A 24,984-nucleotide genomic window follows, 5' to 3' on the forward strand; every position below is an offset into this window, starting at 1 on the left:
ACAAGAAAATTCAAAAAATAAGCCATCAAATTCTTTCTTGGCGTTTTTATAAAAAGTGCTAATGTGACGACAGGTGAAATGAATTTCAGCCAAAAAGAAACCACTCGCTGGTAGTCGCCGTGTTTTCGTTGGCAAGCTGCCCTTGCATTGCTCGTTAGAGACATTGGGCTATTTATAACCAGAATAAACATCAGCTGCATGCCAAGGTGGGATGACATTTCTTGTCAGGCAAGATTACATAACTTCCTGTAGGTGCCTGTGATCTTAGGAAACGCCATTTACGGATTAAAATAACTTCAAGAAGTTGCATAGTGTGCGTGTGGGATAGGCAAACACGGATACAAAGAATGACTGTACTGCTGCTGGATGCACGAAATAACACGAGGAGTTTACTTCCATCATCATCGTTCAACGCGGGACATGTGTTGACTTCGCCAGGTTCAATCCGTGACTGTCCCTCGTCGTGTTGTGTGTGCTGAAACAGACTTGACTCAAAACCTGGCGGACTAGAAATACGGTTTCTACGTTCACGTTGTTGTTGAAGGAACCTTGTCTTGCTGCATTTCCTTCCTCCGTGGTTGAATACCGTCTGTTTGTCTCACTTGCTGCGGTTTGACACTGGCTCATGGGAATTAATTGTGTATTTTTAACATTCATGATACACACGTGTGTGTGTTGTAGGCAGGTAAACTGTATTTGACTTCGTTCGCCATTTAGTGACAAGAACAAGGACAGCACTGCGGGCCAAGGACAACTTAAGATTTGAGGTAAGATTTTCATATTCGACTTTTTTTGTGCATTTACCACATTTCCCTTTGTTTATGCATGGATGTAGAATTCCATGGTTTATGTTATCGTGTGGAGTTTAAACAATGGATATATCACGACATGTTTAATAACATTTTTGGGGTGTCTGAGACATTGAGAGTGCGCATGCATGCCTGGTGTATCATCGATAATGGTACATTCTGTTGTCAGTATTGTCTTTATGATTTTATACACATTGGGCCTAGCCTGGGCCAACGTTCACCGGCCGCAATTTTTTTTTATTCATTAGCCATGGCCCCCACATGTTTGTTTCCGACATTGGGCCAAATTATGAAGACCATTTTCACCGAGTGTTGGCTAAGATGATACGGTCGGAGTATTACATTCACAATTCATCACCACATTGGTTTGTACGCATAATATGAAGCAATGTTTAAAATTGTAAGGTTGTTTTGTTGTTAAGGATGCATAAACCTCAGACAGTTTCGCTATTCCTATTTGTGGAGAGCGCGTCACGTGGGTGTGTATAAACCTTTGTTTATGACCGGTAAAAAGTGTTGAAACATGGGCGTGACACGCGACCTTGCACCTGTTCTTATAAGACAGTTTGGATAACTTTCCGTATGGCGCCACCACCTTTTCACTCATTTTTACAAAAAGGGATATATCAATCAGGTAAATTAGATACTATATTATTTTATTTCGAATGAAAAAGTGGTGGCGCCATACGGAAACTTTTCCGACAGTTTCTTCATTCCTATTGATCGAGAGCACCGGCTGAAACAGTTGTGGCACATCACGCGATACGCGCGACGCGCACAGCATTCCCTTATAAGGAGTTGTTTATCCGAGGGCGGCGGAGGGCTTTACCATTTCATAGCTGGAGGGGTGTTGTGTTGAAAGAAATCACTTAACAATTATTATTTTTGCATTTATTTTACTTTTTGACCAAAAAGTGATGATGTTTTTGACCGAAAAGGTATTTATGAATGGGAATCAAAGTGTGTTGAATCGGTTTTTAACTAGTGGTTTAAACCCGCCGAGGCCTGATCTTAATAACTTACCTCGACTTCGTCTCGGTAAAATTATCAAGAACCTGGCCTCGTTTGGGTTAAACCACTAGTTGAAAACCTCTTCACCACACATTGATCCCTTAATAATTAGGCACTGTGTTAGTTCTTAGGTGTGGAGCCAATTTTGTTTTCTATAACCGGAAAGGAAGAGTCTCGGGCTGGTACTGTTGGTTTCCGTTTCGTTTGCTACCTGATACGAGGATGGAGGAAGAAAAAACTGATCATTGATAAGTAGTTCTGGATGCAAACATAAGTCATGGTCAAAAAAAGTAGTGTACACATAATAATAGGGATTTTTATAAAGGCAGTGGACACTATTGGTAATTACTCAAAATAATTATTAGCACGAAACCTTACTTGGTAACGAGTAATGGGGAGAGGTAGATGATATAAAATATTGTGAAACTGCTCCCTCTTACGTGACGTAGTTTTCGAGAAAGAAGTAATTTTGTTTTCGAGACCTCAAGTTTAGAAATTGAGGTCTCGAAATCAAGCATAATAAAAGCACATAACTTCGTGTGACGTAAATGGTGTTTTTTTCTTTCATAGTTATCTCGCAACTCCGACGACCAATCAAGCTCAAACTTTCACAGGTTTGTTATTTTATGCATATGTTGAGATACACCAAGTAAGAAGACTGGTCTTTGACAATTACCAATAGTGTCCATTGTCTTAAATGGGAGTTGAGGCATCACATGCTGACGTATAGACCCTATCAATTTGGGTTGGCGGTATAACACCATGTGTGTTTCTACTTGCCAGGTAGATTTTGTTCTTTAGAGAACTGTCTTGCTTTATATTCTACTTTAGGGCCTATCCATGGGCCTACTAATGATTTCTCGTGAAATTTATAAACTAACTTTCAGTATCAGTTTCAGATTATTTCGTACGTCCCGTCTCTATAGTTAATTTATTGTTCAATGGTCTCATGTAAAAATGGCAAGTCCCTTACTTCTAGAGCCATGAGGCTCGTCCGCTACCTCATTTAAATGTTAGGATTATCATGGTAGAAAGCTAGTGTAGAAAATGACGGGTTTAGTACTATTCACATGACAGCAATTTAACTGGGGTCCCTTGTTTAATTATTGTAGAATGGTTGTAAAATGTAGCAATGATTGAAAAGATTTTGCAAGAGAACTTTTTAGAAACAAAAAATTGTCCTTTCACACGAGGTACATTTTTATAAAATCGAAAAGAAATCACTGTGACATTTGAGCAAGGGACTTTGTTAAATTGCTCCTGTGTAAAAGGGGCTTTGGGCAAACTTTAAATCAGTTACAGATTGTGACATTTCCAATTTTAGAATGACCGCGTGCACTTCCTTAGTTGCAGATAACTCCCATTTTCTGGTTGGCAGACAAAATTCGACTCGACCCCATGTTTTGTCACCTCGTACCTATAACGTCGAACCCAGAATCCTACCAGTGTGAAATCATACGATACTGTCATTGTTTATTTATCATTCTCTGTTAGTTACTGAGTGCCGCGACAGCTGCTTGGAAGGCGATGACGTGTCCAGCAGATAAAATTGCCCCCCCCCCCCCACGAATTCCCTTTCCTCGTTCCCCGAATATCCCCTACAGGTGAAAACAATCGCCATGGCTACCGTAATGGACGATGAACAAAAACAAACAAGTAGGCTTAGGCCTATACATGACGTTACTTCACCATTTTTTTTTTTTATTTATTTATTTATTTTTTTTTTTTTTCGGGAGGGGGGGCTTTAATGTTGTAAACAAACTTGTGTTCAAACCGTCCTTTCTCTATGTACCAATTACCAAATAATAGACGATGCTCCCTCAAAGAAGGAAGAAAATAGCCTCATCCCCGCTTAAACCACAGAGGAAAATAATGCTCAAGCAAATCAAACCGCACTGATTGATTCTGTGCAAATATTTACGCCGGTGGATTTTATCCTTATTATTGAGCACTACTGCAAAGTACATGTACTTCTTTTATAATTAGTTGTGTGGACACAGATCAGGATTAAAGGCTTTGTTATACCCGCATTGGGATTAGTCTAACGCCAAACAATTAATTTAAAGACAACTTTGCACAGGGTGCGTTAACGCATTAATTGCCGATATGCTAAACATGGCCATAAATTAAACACCGCTTCCCTCTTCCTTCTGGCAGACAACATCTTGTTTATTCGACGGCGCAAACCACCAAATGATGGCTGGATCAAAAGTTTGATGAAGCTCCATTGTGAAATGATATCAGTAGAAATTTACAATTTCCTCATCTATATGTGCCCTTTAGTTCAGGATAAAGTTTTTTGTAGTGGAGGTGTATTGGACCATGAAGATTTTTACAACTCCATGATTGGACTATTATAAATGTATAAACCTCAGGTCCCTTGTAAATCATCTGTCTCAAATCATCACAGATGACGGAAACACAATACACACCGGTGCCACCAATCCCTTCCGGAGCCTTTCTTCCTCATCAATTTTAAATGAGCATTTCTTTTCGAAGGTGTGATTGAACGTCCGTCGACATCAAGTCGTGAAAAACGTGTTAAACCGCTTCATCCATGAACTGTTAATGTAAGGGGTTTGGGTACTTTGTGTACGACATCAAACATAAGAGTCCACAGATTTACGTGTAACCAACACGGTTTAAAGAAAATAATGATGATAGAAAGCTTCCCTTAAAGTAATACTTGCTGAGGTTTTGTTGTTTTGTTTAGAAATGAAACGAATTTATATATTTACTTGTTTTTGTTTATAATGTTTGGATTGGTTTGTTATTATTGACAGTTAATCCTCAATGTAGTTTAGCTGACATCCCTTGCTTTATTTCAGCAAGGTTGTGAATTATTGTTGCAAACAAAAATTTCCGCCCGGACCCCCCAGAGGCATACGGGCGTGCTGACACGACCAATCGGCCCCTTCTTGGTCCCGAGAGATCTCAAAGAACCGCGATACCGAGTTGAGCGATAAAAGTGAAGTGTCCACGTAGCCACAAATCCATGACTAATACTCTCCTCATGTACCTTTTCGAAACCACGGCTTCGGCTTTGGATTCGGCTTCAGGCTCCCTCCGCTCGTCTGAAGCCCTGAACCCGTTCGCAAAGCACGCTCATTTTTGTCAAAACAACCGCGGGGCCAGGCTAGCGCGAGTTGGTTCTGGAGCCGAAGCCGTGGTTTCAAAAAGGCCTTTTGGGTTATGTGTGCTTTAAAAAAAAAAGACAGGACTGGTCTCCTGACTGCCACACTTAAATTATTCAGTGGTGAAATGCAATCACGTAGATGCTCTCATTAAAATTGTATGTTGCGATCTCGAGGCCACCAGAGTTGGACCGTGGTGTAAAACTATAGTCATTAATTCAGGGGTTGCCCTTAACTTTTTTTTCAACTGGCCAGCAGGACCAGTTGGCTTGATTTTTCACTGGTCCGCCACGTTTTTGACTGGTCCGTCAATTTTTGTATATTTTTTTTAAACTAAAAGTATACTGTTGTATACCAACTACTCGATTTCCGATCGTCGCTATTTCAAAATTCAACATGAATTGCAACGTCAACTTAACTGCACTGGAAGCCATACTTAATTTATGTGTACCAAGTTATTGTGTTCGTAAGGGGGCTCACTAATTTGAGAGTATTTTTCTTTTAAAATATGTAAACAATAATATTATTAAAGTTAAGTTAAAAACAGGTCAAATTATTTGTCAGAGCAAATGGGAAAATTTAATATGATCTTTATTTAGGTAGTTTTTTTAGTTCACGGTTTATTGTAAGCACTCGACATCCAAGTATTCCTAAGTAAGAAGAACTTTTTTATGATTTTTTTTTTTTAGTGTTTTACTTAACAAAAAAAAACACTTTAAAACCGACTGTTAAAAATATCAAATTAACTTTTTATGTATTGCCTTCAAATCTACGGTGGGGAGGGTTACGTGCAATCGCTCAAGTTATTTTATCATGTATAAACATTGCCTATTTGTATTTTTAATAAGTATTCATAAACATAATACATCGTACCGATAACCGAAGTTCCCAAAATCTTCCCACTTTCGTCCAGAAAATTAAACCCCCCAAAAGGTAGACATGAAAATAGTTGCAACATCCATGAAGAAGCATATGAGTTTTACGGTATTTTTTTTTCAATTATACCGGCGTCTGTTTTGTGAACAAAACTTTCATTTAAAAGTAGCAAAAACAACTGCGCCTTTGTTTAACCATGGAGGAATAAACTAGTTTATTCCTCCATGGTTTAACCATGGAGGTATTGCATTCTAGAACCCAAGTCTTTCTTGAAATCAACCCGCAAAAAAACCCAAACAACCGCGCATTATATTTGACCATAAAACCATGGAGCAAAACTAGATCACCCACCAATCGCCGCAAAAAACAAACCCCAAATAACAAAAAAAAATTAAGCAAAATCAGGACGGAAGAACCTTACTAAACACAATTAAATACTCCTTTTTGCTCATCCAGAGTATTGTAACTTGGTAATTTTTGTTGAATGAGGCCTCACCGTCTCGCTGGTTTTTCGTAAACACGCTAGACTCTAATTCCCACACGGAAATCTGCTCCGTTGTCGACGACCATACTGCTGACAGAATGTGTTTTGCTTTGTGGTCTTTTGTCAAGGCGATTGAAGCTAGTTTTGTAAGCTATCGCGTACTTTCACCAATAGAGGGCGTCTATTCCCACGCTATCGAATATTCTGAAACGCCCTCTAGCGTTCAATGTTTCTTACACTTTTTGCCACACGTGAACTAATACAAAGACTACGAGCCTTTGCGTTGCATGATGGGATTTTGCGCTGTGTGCACATGTGTATGCGTGATCGTCGGAAGTTTGCTAGCGTTCAGCGGCACTTCGAGTGATTTTTTTTACGATTTATCCAAACCTTAAGTGAATGTTTTTACGTTTTATTCGAGCCTAAAAATATTTTAAAAATAGTCATAGTTCTGTAGTACCGCTGCCGATATTTTTGACTGGTCAGCCGGACCAGTTGGCAAAGGGTTTCAGCTGGTCCGACGCGATTTCTAATGGCATTTGGCCAGCGGACCAGCGTTAATGTCGAACCCTGAATTATATGGATTGTTTGTTTGCCTACGGTGAAGTTTTGTTCCTTCCAGGTTATAGGCGTAGCCATCTTGTTTGTCCTTCTATTCAAACCCGTGTAACCAAACCGAGGCTTGAAGGGGAAGTAGTCAGTAGTCAACTTTGCCGATGTGACAATAGGGTATGTTGCATTATTTTGTTACATGTATTTCACTTGAATTGAGCGAAATAACACTCAAAACTAATGTTGTCAACAACAAAACAAAATGGTCGCTCACTTTTTTTTAAACTGGCAATATATCCGTTGATGACATTTTAACCACAACCTTGGGTACGTTCACACGAGTAGCTATCTCTGCTAACTTCAAAGTTTCACATTTCGTGACTCACGGGCCAAATTGGATGTGAATTACAATCATAACATAGAAATTAGTAGTAAAAACACAAAGAAAAATGCAGGAATTTCAAACAATATTATTAAAAAACACAGGCCTGTAGTTTTGGGCTGGATGGGGAAATTTATGAGAATTAGATTTTTTTTTTTTTTTTTTTTTTTTTTTTTTGGGGGGGCATATAGTTTAATACTGACTGTTCTTAATGGCTCCTCATGAACCTTCATATTATAATAGAGATTTCCAGCCAATCGCACCGAATTGCCAAACAAAAACATAAATGATGTAACTAGCGCAATCCACTTGCCATTCAGTTAAGGTGCCGTGTCTTAGTCAATAGTAGTAGTACCTTGCCCAAGTAATACAAATAATATTATTATCTAAACTATTTATGTGACGTCCCTTTAATGTTTAAAGTGTAGATTGTTTTTATGAATCTACACTTAGGCCTACTGCAGATTCGTTACGAATATACAGTTGAGTTTGAGTGAAGATTCATTACAAAATTAATAATAATATTCTCCTTAAAGGCACTGGACACTACTGGTCATTAATACTCAAGTAATTGTTAGCATATAATTACTTGGTAACAAACAGTGGAGAGATAGCTGTTGATGTTATAAAACGTTGTGAGAAACGGGTCCCTCTGAAGTGACGTAGTTTTCGCGAAAGAAGTAATTTTTCACGAATTTAATTTTGGGACCTCAGAATTAGATTGTGAGGTCCCGAAATCAAGCATCTGATAGCACACAAAACTTCGCGTGTCAAGGTTGTTTTTCTTCTATTATTATCCCGCAAGTTCAAAGAACATTGAGCTCAAATTTTCACAGGTTTGTTTAATATTTTGTGCATTATTATTATGTTGAGAAACATCGAGTGAGAAGACTTCTTTGACAATTACCAAAGGTGTCACATGCACTCAGTGTATACCGTTCTCCTACCTTATCTTGAAGGGAATGTATACGATTGTAATTGGAACCCGCTGTTTGTTTCAATCCTAGACAGTTGTCATAAACAAACCTGTGTGAAAAATTTAATTTCAGATGGTGGTGGTTTTTTTTTCTCTTTTAGATATCGCCAATAATCTGGAGCGGTTATGTTCACACAGCAAGAGTAATTATTTTCAGTACCGCTTCTCATATTCGAGTTTGAGACAAATAATTAGACCCACCAACTGATCAAAATGTGAGAGTTTGATGCACCCAGAATGTGCCGGAATTATGTTAGTCACCTTTAACTGGAAAATCTCTGCACCTGAGCAACGTACTAAATAATTCACCCGAATCGTATTTGAAAATGTATTACTTATGCTCATTTAATAATGTGTTTATTATTATCCGAAGTTTTACTCAGAAAACTGTTTTCCTTGTCGTTTATTGTTTACAGTTGGTACCTTATATATTGTTAACAACATGTTAAACGTGTATCCCTGTTGAAATAATGGATAACATGTAGTCAGCTTACCAAACTTTATCCGATAATAATTGATTGAGTTGATGACACAACAAAAAGGAAGTGTTTTACAAATTGAATAAAACAGGATGTAAGTGAAACAATGACATGGAAACTGATAACTCTGATTAGTGACTTACCAAATTGAGCTTTTGCAACATTACTCGGGAAGCCATTACCATGTTATTTTGAAAGCACACGTACACCACCAGTTGAAATTCATTTCCCATTATTATACGTAAAAGAAAACGCAAGCAAACCATGCATTTGGATTGGATTCTGACGTCCTCATGTTATGTTCTTTTCATTTGGCCAGCGGCAAATAATGATCTGTTTCTATACTTGGTTTTTTTTTTCACAAAATGTTTAGACTGGTTTTTATTGTAGACAATAAACCCTCGCTGCAGTTTAGCTGACATCCCTTGTGAATTTTTGCAAATTGCATGGTGTGAAGGGACAACTGTCTAAGATCCCCTGTGGAATGCCATCAAATGTCATTAGCCCTTTTCACACGAACAGCTGTTTAGCAGGGTTCTCTTGCTTTAATTGTAGCCCGGTTGTGAAATTCTGCTGGTGTGAAAGGTTTACTCTGTCCATGGTCTGTCCAAGGTCCCTTGTGAAACCTTCTCACACATTGCTCAAATTTGTGGCGATGAACATTGGTTGTTGTTTTTTCGTCGTGTGACAAAAAGATCGACCTACTCGATAAAGTGCAATCATTTGTTTATTTCAATAATAACTTTTTGCATTGTAACTTTATTAATTCGTAACAGATGGATGTGCTGAACGGATTATTCCTGGGTCAAGGTCATCAATTCGGCAGACTTGAGTCACGTCTAGACTCGCTCGTGCGCGATTACGTATTAAAAAGTGTAACTGACAGGCTAAGCTCTCTGGGTCGTTTGACTCATTTTACGAAGGAACCTTTTCTCTTTAAACTGCTTGTTTAACCACAATTAGAAGAAAAAAACACGCTGCATTTGGACTGAACGAGGCGTCCTACAACCACGTGACCACAGTTGTGTGGTCTGTTTTTATTAAAACTGTAGAAAAATCCGAAGAAAAGAAATAAAAAACCAAAAAACTTCCCCTTCAATTTCAGATTTTGTTTAGAGGCAACAACAATAACAGCAGCAACAGAGAAAACATAAGAAAACAAAGCAAAATGTACGTCCTTAAAGGCAGTGGACACTATTGGTAATTACTCAAAATAATTATTAGCATAAAACCTTTCTTGGGGATGTAATGGGGAGAGGCTGGTGGTATAAAATATTGTGAGAAACAGCTCCCTCTGAAGTGCCATAGTTTTCGAGAAAGAAGTAATTTTCCATGAATTTGATTTCGAGACCTCAAGTTTAGAACTTGAGGTCTTGAAATCAACCGTCTAAACGCACACAACTTCGTGTGACAAGGGTGTTTTCTTCTTTCATTATTATCTCGCAACTTTGATGACAGATTGAGCTCAAATTTTCACAGGTTTGTTATTTTATGCATATGTTGAGATACACCAACTGTGAAGGCTAGTCTTTGACAATTACCAATAGTGTCCACTGCCTTAAAACATAAGAGTATATGCTTACGAACAATAAAACAATTTTTTTAGTAATTGTTTGTCACGATTTATATGTAAAAAAAATTATATAAAGTTGTTTGGGGGGCTGACTCCGCCTACCCCTTTTGTGACGTCAATCGAGGCAGACTTTGCCTGCAATGCGTATAGTAAACACACGTGCAAAGTACATGTACGTCCAAGTCGTGAGTTGGTACATTTCAAAAAGTGTTTTTCTGCATTCAGCAGCAATACACCTGGTCGGCATTGCCAGAAAAAAAAACCTTACAAACTCACGACTTGGTCCGTACATGTACTTTGCAATTGTGTTTACTCTACGCATTACAGGCAAAGTCTGCCTCGATTGACGTCACGAACAGCGCCCTCTCGGGTCGGGGTCTACTCTTAATTTGTAAATAACATAAGAACTGATTTTTTAAAACCTTAGTTAACTGTTTATTCACATTCCACTCATCAAAACACATATATTAGTGACAAAGGCTTTATTTTTTATATTAGTGACAAAAGCTTTATTTTGAAAAAATACCACTTCCAGGTGACTTTAATTCCCGCTTCATGGTTTTAAAAATAATATGCATTTGGTACCAGTTTAATTTTGGCTCTAGCGGGTTTTAAGTCCATTCTGGGTGGGCTTCGGGGATCACATATGACCTTGTCTTGTTTTTTTTTTTTTTTTTTTTTTTTTTAAATATGTCCCTGCCAGCCTGCCTCCTGTATTTTATGATGTCTTGTGATTGGGGTGGGGGATGTGGACGACCAAAGCTTTGCTGGAGACTGTTATGTGATTTTCTGTGCCTGCCTCACGTCTCGTTCGCCGCACCGCGCCGTCAAGTGCAGCTTTTCACGCTATGCAATGCCGGCTGGTCTGCGCCCTATGGGCATTGCACGATGGGTTCAAAGCCACGGTGCCATTGCTGCTTAGGCTGGTTATACCCAACCGGAAATCCCACAGGAGTCGATACTGACCTAGTCGGCACCATACGGGATGCTTCAATTAATAAAACATCAAGTTCATTAATTTTGGGTTGACACCATGTACTTCTGACAAGTTGAAGTGCTTGGAGTTCAAAAATACTACAGGCAAGTTGGTCAAAATCTGTTTGATTTTGGGGTTGGTGTTTGTTTGTTGGTTATGTGTACTTGTTGTTTGTTATGGTGTTGGTTTGTGTGTCTGTTGGTAGGGTTGGTTGGTTGGTTGGTTTGGTTTGGTTGGCTGGTTGGTTGATTGGTTAGTTAGGTTGTTGGTCATTTTTGTTTGCTTTTTTTTAGTTTATTTTTTATTTTGGGGTGTTTGTTTGTTGGTGTATTTGTTGCGGTATTTGTTTGTTAGTTCGTTTGTTGGGTGTGGGGTTTATGTAGAGTGTGCTTTGCTTTTTCTAAACACGTGTGGCGTCTTTACAGATTTGTTTACTTTCCTAATTTATTGATTACATTTTATGAAGGGTATGCCCAAAAGAGTTAACGGTTTGTGTCGCATCATTTAGACCCTTCATTCTAGTATAAAACATAAATAATAAATAAGTGCTGATTATTGTTAAATAATCTACTGTGCCTTCTTGCTAAATTCACTTCAAACTTTATAGCGGCATATTTTTTGTTCGGTTATTAATGGCATACATTGGTGACCTTTAAATCACAGCCACATTATTCCTAGTTGTTGCTTTCCTTGTGTAGCATAGACCAATGGGTCCTAACTTCCAATACCCCCCCCCCCCCTTCCCCTCCTTCCCATGCCTGCGTTTCCTAAATGCCAAGGTTGTCCTTAAACGGCACTGGATACCCGGCCTTGGCATGTCAAAGACCAGTCTTTTCACTTTGTGTAGCTCAACATATGCACAAAATAACAAACCTGTGAAAACTTGGGCTTAATTATTGGTCATCGAAGGTGCAAGCGAATAATGAAAGAAAAGCACTCATGTTTACCTGTTTCGCAAAAACTACGTTACTTGCACATTTTGATAGTATTTACAACTGTTATACTATTATCAGCTCTCCATTGCTCGTTACCAGGTAAAATATTTGATATTAAGATTATTTTGAGTAATTATCAATTATGTCCAGCCGTCGATTTAACCAAACTCTTCGCATAACTTAGGATTAATCTTAGGACTTGGATGAGTTCAGTTCTTATCAGAAGGACGAAGGTGACGTTAGGACGCATTGAACCCATCCTAAGTTAGGACGAGTTAACTCATCCTTCAACTCGAGATAGGATTGATCCGCGTTTCGTGAAATCGGCTTCATTGCATTTAAAGGAACACGTTGCCTTGGATCGGTCGAGTTGGTCTTTAAAAATCGTTCTGTAACCGTTTGTTGTAAAATGTATGGTTAGAAAGATATTGTAAAAGTAGAATACAATGATCTACACAAATATGCCTCGAAATTGCATGGTTTACTTTTTACCCTGTCGACTAACACGGTCGGCCAGTTATGGGAGTCGACTCCCATAAATGGCCGACCGTGATAGTTCGCGACGTAAAAGGAAAACCGTGCAGTTTCGAGTGATACTTGTGTGGATCATTATATTCTACTTTTAAAACATCTTTCTAACCATATTCATTTCATAACAAACGGTTTCAAACGCTTTTAATAGACCAACTCGTCCGATCCAAGGCAACGTGTTCCTTTAAATTGAACTCTAAGACGCAGACGTGGGAGACCCATGGCGTTTGTGACCGGGGTCAGACATACTCTGATAACGGGGGAAGTATGGTATCGTTTGACAACCTGCTTGGGGTGCTAGTACATGGCCTACAGTCTGTATTGGAAGTATGTTAAAGCATGGAGCTATACATGGTTGAAGGCATTGCATTATTGGTTTACTGAAAATTACTGTTGGCACAAAACTTACTTGGTTTTATGGTTTTAACGAGCAATGGAGAGCTGTTGATTATAATATAAATCATTGTGAGAAACTGCTCCCTCTGAAGTGACGTTGTTTTTGAGAAAAAGTATTATGTATCACCAAAATAAATATTTGAATTGTATTCGAGACCTCACCTGAGGTCTAGAATTCAAGGCATCTTTTTCTTCCATTTTTCTCTCGCAACTTCGACGATCAATTGAGTTCAAATATTATAGGTTTGTTATTTTATGCATGTTGAGATTAAAGGAAACGTTGCCTTGGATCGGTCGAGTTGGTCTTTAAAAAGCGTATGTATTCGTTTGTTATAGAATGCATATGATTAGAAAGATATTTTAAAAGTAGAATATAATGATCCACACAAGTATCATTAGAAATTGCGTGGTTTTCCTTTTACCTCGTCGACAAACACGGTCGGCTATTTATGGGAGTCAATTTTTTGACTCCCATAAATGGCCGACCGTGTTACTTCGCAAAGTAAAAGGAAAACCACGCAATTTCGAGGCAAATGTGTATGGATCATTGTATTCTACTTTTTAAACAACTTGCTTACCATATGCATTTTATAACAAACGGTTACAAACGCTTTTCAAAGACCAACTCGACCGATCCAAGGCAACGTGTTCCTTTAAGATACACTATAAGTACGAATACTGATCTTTGACAATTACCAATGTGTCCTATGCCTTTAAATCGTAGAGCTCAGCTAGGAGTAAATGCACAACATATCTACAAAGTGTTGCTGTTGTATCCATACATCAACGTCATTGCTTTACCTCCATGCTCTATGCTAGCTATATCTGGCCACTAATGTTAAACCAGATCATAATGTACATTCTGCGGTGAAAAATTGTGAACCTAAAGTTGCTGGTGAAATGGTTGTATCGAGGACTAGACGTAGATCGTGAGGGAGTACAGTGAACCCTATTACCCTGAGTGTTTAGTCTGGTGGTATAAGGTTTCCTGACAAGTAGAAATCTGATATCGATGCTGACTGTCTGTGTATCTCATGATTGACCATGGAGGACGGAAAAGTTTGACTGGTTTGACGGGCCGACACTCGACTGTGTGTGTGTATAGAGGTCGCAGATTATGGCTTCTTGTTTTTCACGAAGATACAGTGAGTCAGTTACCAAACATACATGTACATCTTGTTATCAGAACATGATCAGAGTAAACATAAATATAAATTAGTAGACTTGCGGGTATAACCATATGCAAATCTCTTTAATTTGAGGGAATGTTGGCTCTGAGTGTGCTCTCGACGTTTCAAACAGTAAACTCTGCAGCAGTGCTCGTCTTCTTGTTATACAGTTATCAAGGTTAGATTGATGTTGGATATATTGAACATTCACATCGGTTTGTACAGCGAATATCAATATTGCTTAAATTTGGTATTGGGCATTCGAAATTCACTTAGTTTGACATTGGATATTGAACAATCACATAGGTTTGTACAGCGAATATCAATGTTGCTTAATTTCGGTATTGGACATTGGAAATTCACTTAGTTTAACATTGGATATTGAACAATCACATACAGCGAATATCAATGCATGTTCGGTAATGGACATTGGAAATTCGGTTAGTTTGACATTGGATATTGAACAATCACATAGGTTTGTACATCGAATGTCAATGCATGTTATTTGTATTGGACATGGGAAATTCGGTTAGTTTGACATTGAATATTGGACATTCACATAGGTTTGTACATCGAATGCCAATGTTGCTTAATTTCGGTATTGAACATTGGAAATTCACTATAGTTTGACATTGGACATTGGACATTTAAATAGGTTTGTACACAGCGAATACCAATGCATGTTGTTCGGTATTGGACATTGGAAATTCAGTTAGTTTCATATTGGACATTGGACATTCAAATAGATTTGTACAGCGAATCTCAATGTTGCTTGTTTCGATATTGGACATCAGACATTCACTTAAATCAGACTTTTCTTTACTTTCGTAGCATTTTCTCAACCGTTTAATTTCAGGCGGTTTGGAAATTATTGAACGGTCGACTCGAAGAATGATAGGTATTCCATAACAGAAAAGCCACATGGAGGCTTTCCTATATAAGTAAATATTTGTAAGTCTTGACATCCGTTTGCGATCCGGACAAACTATTATGAGTAGAAACTGCTGCTCCGGGTTTTTTTAAAGGGCAAGGGTATAGTTGCATTTTCTCTTTGGTAAAGCGCACCCGATGTACGAGGAAATTATGAATCCACAGCAGACACATACGAAGTGTTTATTCTTTGCAGCAGTTGTAAACGAGTTTGGTGTGCACATGTACATTTGACTAAATACCGGATTAAGTCTTAACTTGGGGTAATTCGTCAATGTCTTTGGTTCATGCGTCAGTGGCCATCGTGGGTCTAATGCTCCAAGTATCAAGAAGTTATTTTCATCAATAACATAATACAACCATTTTTAAGATAACGAAATTCTGTATGTCGGCAGGACGGGCTGCTGTCAATGTACTGGCTAATACAATTAGTGGACACTTTGTCTGTATAAATCATTCTGTCATTCTGAATTGCACGAGGGCCTACATTGCTTTAGGAACAGTATTGTTCTTGTCATTAACAAATGCTGTAGAGGAAAAAACGTATACAACGAAACGTGTTTTGCTTGAAGGCGATCAGAGCATTCAGAGCATACTGATCGAAACGTCAAGAGTCGTTTGATATTTGAAACAAAGGTGACACCTTTTTTTTAAAGGCAGTGGACACTATTGGTAAATACTCAAAATAATTATCAGCATAAAACCTCACTTGGTAACGACTGATGGGGAGAGGTTGATAGTATAAAACATTGTGAGAAACAGCTTCCTCTGAAGTGACATCGAGAAAGAAGTTGTTTTCCACGAATTTGATTTCGAGACCTCAAGTTTAGAATTTGAGGTCTCGAAATACAGCATCTTAAACCACACAACTTCGTGTGAACAAGGGTATTTTTTTCTTTATAGTTGTCTCGCAACTCCGACGACCAATCGAGCTCAAATTTTCACAGGTTTGTAATTTTATGCATATGTTGATACACACCATTAGTGAGAAGACTGGTCTTTGACAATTACCAATAGTGTTCAATGCCTTTAATATTCTAACTTCAACTGGCAACAATATCCTACACGCCACAGATACGTTTCAATCAACACTGGAACACCATGTTTTATTTGTTGTAATTGTTGGGTTGGAAGTTGATCGAGAGTCAACACACATTCTCGCACAGCGTTACTTAAAGGCACCAGAGACTTTTGGTAGTTGTCAAAGACCAGTCTTCTCACTTGGTGTATCTCAACGTTATGCATAAAATAACAAACCTGTGAAAATTTGAACTCAATCTTGGTCATCGAAGTTGCGTGAGACTAATGGAAGAAAAATTACCTTGTCACACAAGTTGTAAGCTTTTAGATGCTTGAATTCGAGACCTCAGCCGAGGTCGCGAATTCAATATAAATATAAGTGAGAAATCAATTCTTTCTCAAAAAATTGTACTTCAGAGGGAGCCGTTTCTAACAATCAACATCTCTCCATTGCTCATTATCAAGTAAGTTTTTATCCTATACAATAATTTTGAATAGCTACCAATAGTGTCCAGTGCCTTTAAGATTCATGATGAGCAGCTGTTGCTCCATGGATTCAGTTATTTCCTTTGGCCTGATTGAAAACATGTAGCTAATCGAGAGGTGTTATTTATATATCCAACATCGTACTGTTTACATTTAGGAAGTTTACTGATAGGAATAGGGTGTAAATTTTTTTTTTTTTTACCCATACACCGATGTGTGTTAGCACTGTATACTCAGCACTTTCCCGAGTAGCTAGAGGCAGTTCGAATCCATATGTTTTGGCAGCGGGCGGGTACCGCAACGATATAATAGATGTTACATTTGGGGATAAAGAATAATTATTAATTTTGGTTTTTACCCATACACCGATGTGTGTTAGCACTGTATACTAAGTACTTTCCCGAGTCCTGTGAAACAATATCACAGGAATAGGGTGGAAACATTTGAAATGTTTTGAAGTTTTCTTTTGTCTTCCGAACCTATTATGCTCTGGTGTTGTCTTCACAGCAACTGTGATGACCATTTCAGCCCGAATATTCAAAGGATTCGGGTACTTTTTCAAAATGTCCACAGATTTACATTAAACTTACATGGTTTGAAGATAATGATAGTAGAAAGCTTCCCTTCAAATATTACTTACTGAGGTGCTGTAGTTTTTGAGAAATGTGTACAACAAGTCACAAAATCATTTTGGTCTCATGAGACCAAAATTATTTTTGCATGTAAAATCCTCTTAACCAGTTATGATATTATACCAAAAACCATAGCAAAACTGGTTAATACGTTTTTACATGCTAAAACTGAGACGAAAATTATTACTTTTACTCATTTCTCAAAAACTACAGCACCTCAGGAAGTAAAATTTCAAGGGAAGCTTTCTACTATCATTATCTTCAAACTGTGTAAGTTTAATGTAAATCTGTGGACATTGTGTTTTTTGTTAGGGAAAAAGTACATATACCCTTTAAACGACAACAACTTTAAGACGAGTAAAAAAGAAAGCTGGAGACTTGCAGATGATCCTTCAGATGAATTATTGTACCTGTACAGGTGTAGGCCTAAATCACAACACAAAAAAATAAACATCAATATGGCTCCAATCTTCACAGCAAATATTTCTTGGAATCAATTATTTTACAAGTCATATATTTTCGTGTGTGCATGTGTGTGGAACTGATTGATGACACTTGGCAGTATTGTTTATTCCAGTGCCATGAAGCAAGCCGATATTATTGTATACGTTAAGAATAAGAGTGTGAGCATACAGCCATGTGTGACAATCAACTGATAAATTGCTTTCCTGTTGGGGCTGGAGTATCTGCCTGCCATTTGTCTTTATTAAAGGAACACGTTGCCTTGGATCGGACGAGTTGGTCAAAACAAAAGCGTTTTTAACCGTTTTTTATATAATGCATATGGTTGAAAAGATGTTTTCAAAGTAGCATACAATGATCCACACAAGTTTGCCTCGAAATTGCGTGGTTTTCCTTCTACTGTGCGAACTATCACCGTCGGCCATTTATGGGAGTCAAAATTTTGACCCCCATAAATGGCCGACGTGTTAGTCGACGAGGTAAAAGGAAAACCACGCAATTTCGAGGCATGTTTGTGTGGATCATTGTATTCTACTTTTACAACATCTTTCTACCCATATGCATTTTATAAAAAACGGTTACAAACGTTTTTCAAAGACCAACTCGACCGATCCAAGGCAACGTGTTCCTTTAAGCCCCTTTCACAAGAGAGCAAGTAAGCAAGGTTCCCTTGCTAAACATTGTAGCATAATGTAAAATTGTACTAAATGTACCTCGTGTGAAAGGAGAAGAGCTCTCTTTACCATGCTAAAATAAAGCAAGGCACCCCACCTAAATTGTTGTCGTGTGAATAGCACTTGAAGTGTAAATCTTTGGGTGTTGGGTTTTGTGTCGTACAGAAAGTGCCCAAATCATTTTAAACAATATTAAAGGCAGTGGACACAATCGGTAATTACTCAAAATAAATATTAGCGTAAAACCTTTCTTGATTACGAGTAATGGGAAGATGTTAATGGTATAAAACATGTTGAGAAACAGCTCCCTCTGAAGTGACGTAGTTTTCGGGAAAAAAAGTAATTTTCCACGACTTTGATTTCAAGACCTCAGATTTAGATTTTAGGTCTCGAAATCAAGCATCTGAAAACACACAACTTCGCGTGACAAGGGTGTTACTTTTCCATTATTCTCTCCCTCGCAATTTCGACGACCAATTCTGTTCAAATTGTCACAGTTTTGTTATTTTATGCATGATGCACGAAGTGAGAAGACTGGTTTTGACAACAATTACCAATAGTGTCCAGTGTCTTTAAGACAGCGTATACAATGGACATCCTTCGTAATTTGATAATTACTTTCTTCCGTGAACATCTGTTATTACCGTCAACTTGAATTTCAACTCTAATCAGCGTGACATATAAACACATCACGAAGATTGATCTGAAGGTTTTATTCATTTCGCGAAATGGAAATTAGTTCCATACTATAGGCCTACTGCTTGTTGCAATCTGACAGTAGCATAAGAAATCGTTTTGTTGATTTATTTGAATGTAGTTTGCCATAAACACAATCTAAAACCCTGTTTTTTTGCAAGGGGCTTCCGCGAAGAAACATAATATCGGAGTATTGTCTGATCGTAATTTAATTTCCTTAATAATGTTGGCAGCACTTACCATTGGTAAATCAGACTCCATTTTCATTCATGGTATTGGCAGCATTTAGCATTGGTAATATTAGACTTCAAAGTTCTTTAGCTTATGCTTCGACAGATGTCGATCTATCAATAATAATAATAATAATCTACTTTTATATAGCGTTTTATCACAGCTCAAAATAAAGAAAAAATGACGTATAATAAAAGCGCTTCTGACAGTACCCCATGGTCACTGGGCCTTGATTCATTCCTTAAACCATCTCAGCTCCCTGGGGAGTATACAGTCGTTGCTGCGAGCGTTTTCTCAATGCTGCGAGTTACCGCACTCTCCAAGCTAATCATTCACATAAACTCTAGCTCCAAGTCTAAGCATAAACCATATCTGCCCTTATTATACCATTGAATCGACTGCTAAAACCATTATAGAAACTTCCTCCAATAAAATATGATATGGCCAGGTAGCCTGTGAGAACACGTGTGCAATAAAATACTATCAACAGCTCTCCATTGCTCATACTATGTCATTACCAAGTCGGTTTTATACTCGACATTGTTTTGAGATGACCTTAGTGTCAAGTGCCTTGCTCAAATTGGTCGTGTCGGCTAAATTGTGCAGTGTTGAAAAGGATCCATGTTATGACTGAACATCTGACGTCACACTTCGAGGCTAAGCCAGAGGTTGGCCTTTAGCCTTCGTCAAGATCCTGACGATCGAGTGGTATGGATGTACCGATGATCTCACATTCTTTTCACAGTCATATTGTACGTACACGAAGCCAGAGGTTGGCCTTAAGCCTTCGTCAAGATCCTGATAATCGAGTGGTATGGATGTACCGCTGATCTTGCATTCTTTTCACAGTCAAATTGTACGTACACGTTTACGCATACAACATCATTATATACATGCACATGTGTACACTGCATCCAATGATATCACTGGTTGTGTAAAGTAAACCATTGTAAATCCATAGAGCATACCTTGCTCTATGGTAAAACCAATACCTTGCGGATAAAGACGGGGACCTCAGTCAACCCTATCTCTTCATGTACAGACGAGTGCCAAAGCTGATGGACTTGTAAAGAATGACAAGCTAAACTACTCTTGCTGATGGTCAGTTCTAATAAAGTTTAGGGCATACCCTGCGATAGAATGATCAGCTTTATCTCATGTAAGGTCTTCATTTGATTCATGTATGTTAAAGGCGGTGGACGCACTATTGGTTATTACTCAAAATAATTATTTGCATAAAACCTTACTTGGTAACGAGTAATGGGTAGCTGTTAAAAGTATACAACATTGTGAGAAACAGCTCCCTCTGAAGTAACGTAGTTTTTGAGAAAGAAGTAATTTCTCACTCAAATATTTAAATGTATTTCGAGACCTCAGTTGAGGTCTCAAAATCAAGCATCTGAAAGCACATAACTTGAGTGCGACACTGGTATTATTAATATTTTTATTTTTTTCATTATTCTCTCGTAACTTCGACGACCAATTGAGTTTAATTTTTCACACCATTAGCAATAATGTCCACTGCCTTTAACGTCTCTTAATTGTATCATTTTTAACTGCTTTTCACCAACAGGCTGCGTTAGTGGCGTTCATTAAACTCCTTTCTAATTTTATAGTAAGGCTTGCGGTAACACCATGAAATGATAATCTCTAAATGAGTTGGGGTGGTTCTGAAAAGAACCGTTGGTTTCAACTTGACGTTTCGATCAGTATGCTCTGATCGTCTTCTGGAGAAAGCTAGAGTCTGATACTGATAATGCAGGTGTGATCATCAACGTCGAGATGAAACCTACTGTTCTTTTCATAACCACCCCAACTCAGTTAGAGATTATATTTACATACGGCAAACCTTGTACGATATTTCCACCATGCAAAGTTTCAAATCCTACTTTCTGATTTTGTTGTCTGAATCTAGTGTCTTCAGTTGGTTGTGGGAGAGCAAGGTACTCCACCATGCGTCGTGTAGGCAAACTCGGTGCCGTGCTTTTCGTCTTATGGACGGGTACCGTTTTGTGGATGGTGGAGGACAGAACCCATGTGATCCAAGGGCCAGCGAGAAACGAACACTCCGCTGCTGATGCATTATGCCCGTGTGCCATGTACGCATCTTACAGTCCGGGCAGGAGGCGAGACGGAGAGGAGGAACTGCACGGGGGATCTACGACACAGACACCCGTTGAATCGCCTCGCAATGAAAGCAAGACGGTCGATAGTGTTCGGAATGTAACTCACCCTGTACTAAATTATACTCCTCAACTTTCCTCAGGGAGTAGTTCGATTCCGCGTATTAAAAACACTTCAAAAATTGTAGAAGAAACCAAAGCAAAACAATTGAATCTTGAAGCCGTCCAGCAAAAGCTGGAGGAATTGGAAGAGAAAACGTTGAAGGAAGAAGCTCTGTTTAAGGAGCAGAAGGAGAAGATTGATTTACTTATCGATCTTCAGAGGAAATTGGAGGAAAGACTTTCCCGTCGGCTAGAGGATAAACAGGAACAGAATGTCAAAGAGAAATTTATCGAGGAGGAAACATTGCGACAGGAGAAGATAGCTCAACAGCAGCTTCAGCTTAAGCAAGAGAAAAAATCCCAACGAGACTCAAAGAAGAAGGTGCCGGAGAAAGTGCATCCAGCGTCCGTCAGTCAGAACCCAGGACTGTTCGATTTCACCATCAGCAACGCGAAGGCGTGCCGTGAAGGGGCGAACACCGACGGCTACGTGGACGCGCTCTGCCTGGTGTTCACGGCCCCCGGGGACAAACTCATGCGGTCCCGCATCCGAGAGACGTGGGGAGGCGTCAAGGAAATCAAGGGCAAGAAATTCGTGACGATGTTCCTGCTCGGACAGAAGGGCGCCACCTACCAGGAGAGCATTGAGAAGGAGGATGGCGAACACCATGATATCATCCAGCAGAATTTCACCGATTCGTACTACAACCTCACTCTCAAGACCCTGATGGGGTTGAGGTGGACCTCGGAGTTCTGCCCCAACGCGAGGTTCATGGTAAAAATGGACATTGACATGTTTGTAAACCTGTACAACCTAGCCGATCGAGTCGACAAGGCACCTGTACACAACCTCGCAGAGGGTAACCTCAAAGATATCACAGAACCCATCCGCAATAAGAACAGTAAATGGTACACCTCCAGGGATATGTACCCAAAGGACAAGTACCCTCCGTACCTCAACGGACCAGCGTACCTCATATCCTCGGACCTAGCCGGTCCGATTTACAAGGAATCATTCAAGGTTCGTTTCTTGCCGTGGGAGGATGCCTATATAGGTATCATCATGGACCGATTGCATGTAGAACCAAAGTTCAACAGCAAATACGAAACATACCTCAATTATGAAAATGAACCAGACACCCTTCTTAAGATCGCAAGGAGCATCACGTTCCACCTTGGCGAGGACAAGGAGAAGAACAAAGAAAACATTGTTAAGGTCTGGAGATATGTGCAAAATTTAAATAATGCTACGGTCGTATAGCACGAGATGCTTGTTGAAGTACAGTCAGTCTCTGCCAACCCACCGAACAGACTAACTTGCTAATTTAACTTTAAGGCAGTGGACACTATTGGTAATTACTCAAAATAATTCTTAGCATAAAACCTGATTACGAGTAATGGGGAGAAGTTGATAGTTTAAAAAAAAATTAAAAAAAATTGAGAAACAGCTCCCTCTGAAGTAACGTAGCTTTCGAGAGAAAGAAGTAATTTTCCACGAACTTGATTTCGAGACCTCAAGTTTAGACTTAATTTTGAGGTCTCGAAATCAAGCATCTGAAAGCACACAACTTCTTGTGACAAGGGTGTTTTTTTCTTTTATTATTATCTCGCAACTTCGATGACCGACTGAGCTCAAATTTTCACAGGTTTGTTATTTAATGCATAATTTTATGTTGGGACACACAAGTGAGAAGAATGGTCTTCGACAATTACCATAATTACCAATAGTGTCTTTAAAGGAACACGTTGCCTTGTATCGGACGAGTTGTTTTATGGAAAGTGTTAGAACCCGTTTGTTATAAAATGCATATGGTTAGAAAGATGTTCTAAAAGTATAATATGTATATTTGGTTTGCGGTAACAACATGTGTGTATCTACTTGCCAGGTAGAGTTGTTCTTAGGGAACTGTCTTGCTTGATTCTACTGCCGTGGAGTAGATAATCGGAGGTTCGAGAGACTTCTCAGTTCTCCGATTATCTACTCCGCGGCAGTAGAATAAAGCAAGACAGTTGTCTAAGAACAAACTCTACCTGGCAAGTAGATACACACATGGTGTTACCGCAAACCAAATATACATTGATACCTCACCATGCAATGTCTCAAATCCTATATAAGTATAATATAATGATCCACACAAAATAATGTCTCAAAATTGAGTGGTTTTCATTCTATTTGCGAACTAACACGGTTGGCCATTTTATGGAGTCAACCACAACCCAGAGTGCCTAATTGTTAGTTCACGACGTTAATAGAAAACCGTGCAATTTCGAGGCATTTTTTTTGTGGATCATTATATTCTACTTATAAAATATATTTCCACCCATAATATTTTTATATGCATTTTATAACGAACGCTTTTCAAACACTTTTCATAGACCAGCTCGCCCACTCCAAGGTAACGTGTCCCTTTATAAACACTTAAGATCAAAACATTGGTCATTTTAATGGTAGGCCTGTGTAACTTCTTCCTTACAAAAATGTGGATGTTTTTTGGAAATTTTAAAGTGGAAGATGTTTTTAATTATGTATGAAGACACGTTCATATCACAGAATGCTAACTTAATTGTGATTAATTGTTATGTCTTATTATAATGAGTGGACTAGTTATTATATTTTTATTTATATATTATACGTCATGTATTTTTCATAAAGTGACACTGAAAAGCGATTTAAAATGATCAAACTTTTTCGTCATGAAATTGTTTTCAAATTATGTGTCTTTGAACCAAATTTATCCCTGGAAACTTCGCTCCATAGACGGCCATGTTATACTTCCGCAATATGGTCACTGAAAGCCCACAATTTTGTGCAACTTCGAAGACCAATTGAGCCAAAAAAAAATGAAAAAAAAAATTAGTGATTTTATGCATAATGTTGAGATACACTAAATGTGAATACTGGGGTGGATTTCACAGAGAGTTAGGACTAGTCTTATCTCGAGTTAGGACCAGTTACTCGTCCTAACTTAGGACTATCCATGCAGTTTGTATATCTCCTAGGACTAGTCCTAAGTTAGGACTAGTACTAACTCGTTGTGAAATCGACCCCTGGTCTTTGACAATTACCAAAGGTGTTCGTCGGTGCCTTAAATGGAATTGGCTGAATGCTTGCTAAATTGGTGGGGAAACCTTTATTAGCACCACAATTGCCTCATAGCGAAAATAATATGGTCAGGCGGCTAATTTGCAGTGCCGCCTTGGTGCCCTGCTTTGAAATGCTCCAGTGACAATTTCCTCATAGGGTGCCCTTTACCAAGGAGAACATGCCTTTGTGCCCTTGCCCTTCTAAAAACGAAGCATACGGGCCTGCTCTGGCTATTGCCTTTGTACCCCTGAAATGCTCCA

At 38.7% G+C, this 24,984-nt stretch overlaps 1 protein-coding gene across 3 annotated transcripts; it reads left to right on the forward strand.

Annotated features, from left to right (window-relative positions):
• Positions 1-212: 212 nt before the first annotated feature.
• On the forward strand, positions 213-23,562 carry LOC139950515 (beta-1,3-galactosyltransferase 2-like). Of its 3 annotated transcripts, none has more exons than XM_071949242.1 (2): positions 213-767; positions 21,330-23,561. In XM_071949242.1, the coding sequence occupies exon 2, from the start codon at positions 21,368-21,370 to the stop codon at positions 22,898-22,900; it is 1,533 nt and encodes a 510-aa protein (XP_071805343.1). In that variant the 5' UTR covers positions 213-767; positions 21,330-21,367; the 3' UTR covers positions 22,901-23,561. The 3 variants fall into 3 exon arrangements, with proteins under 3 accessions (XP_071805343.1, XP_071805344.1, XP_071805342.1); XM_071949243.1 differs by lacking the exon at positions 213-767 and adding an exon at positions 6,921-7,043; XM_071949241.1 differs by lacking the exon at positions 213-767 and adding an exon at positions 14,113-14,259 and having other exon boundaries at positions 21,330-23,562.
• Positions 23,563-24,984: the final 1,422 nt, after the last annotated feature.

This window comes from Asterias amurensis, chromosome 18 (assembly GCF_032118995.1).
Source record: "Asterias amurensis chromosome 18, ASM3211899v1".
NCBI lineage: Eukaryota > Metazoa > Echinodermata > Asteroidea > Forcipulatida > Asteriidae > Asterias > Asterias amurensis.

What these genes read in the sequence shown, in the direction of transcription:
- LOC139950515 (XM_071949241.1), top strand. Translation starts at nt 14,232, where the DNA reads ATGGCTTCTTGTTTTTCACGAAGATACA. An exon ending in TTGTTTTTCACGAAGATACA is followed by an intron (nt 14,260 to 21,329) that starts GTGAGTCAGTTA and finishes GTCTGAATCTAG; the next exon opens with TGTCTTCAGTTGGTTGTGGG.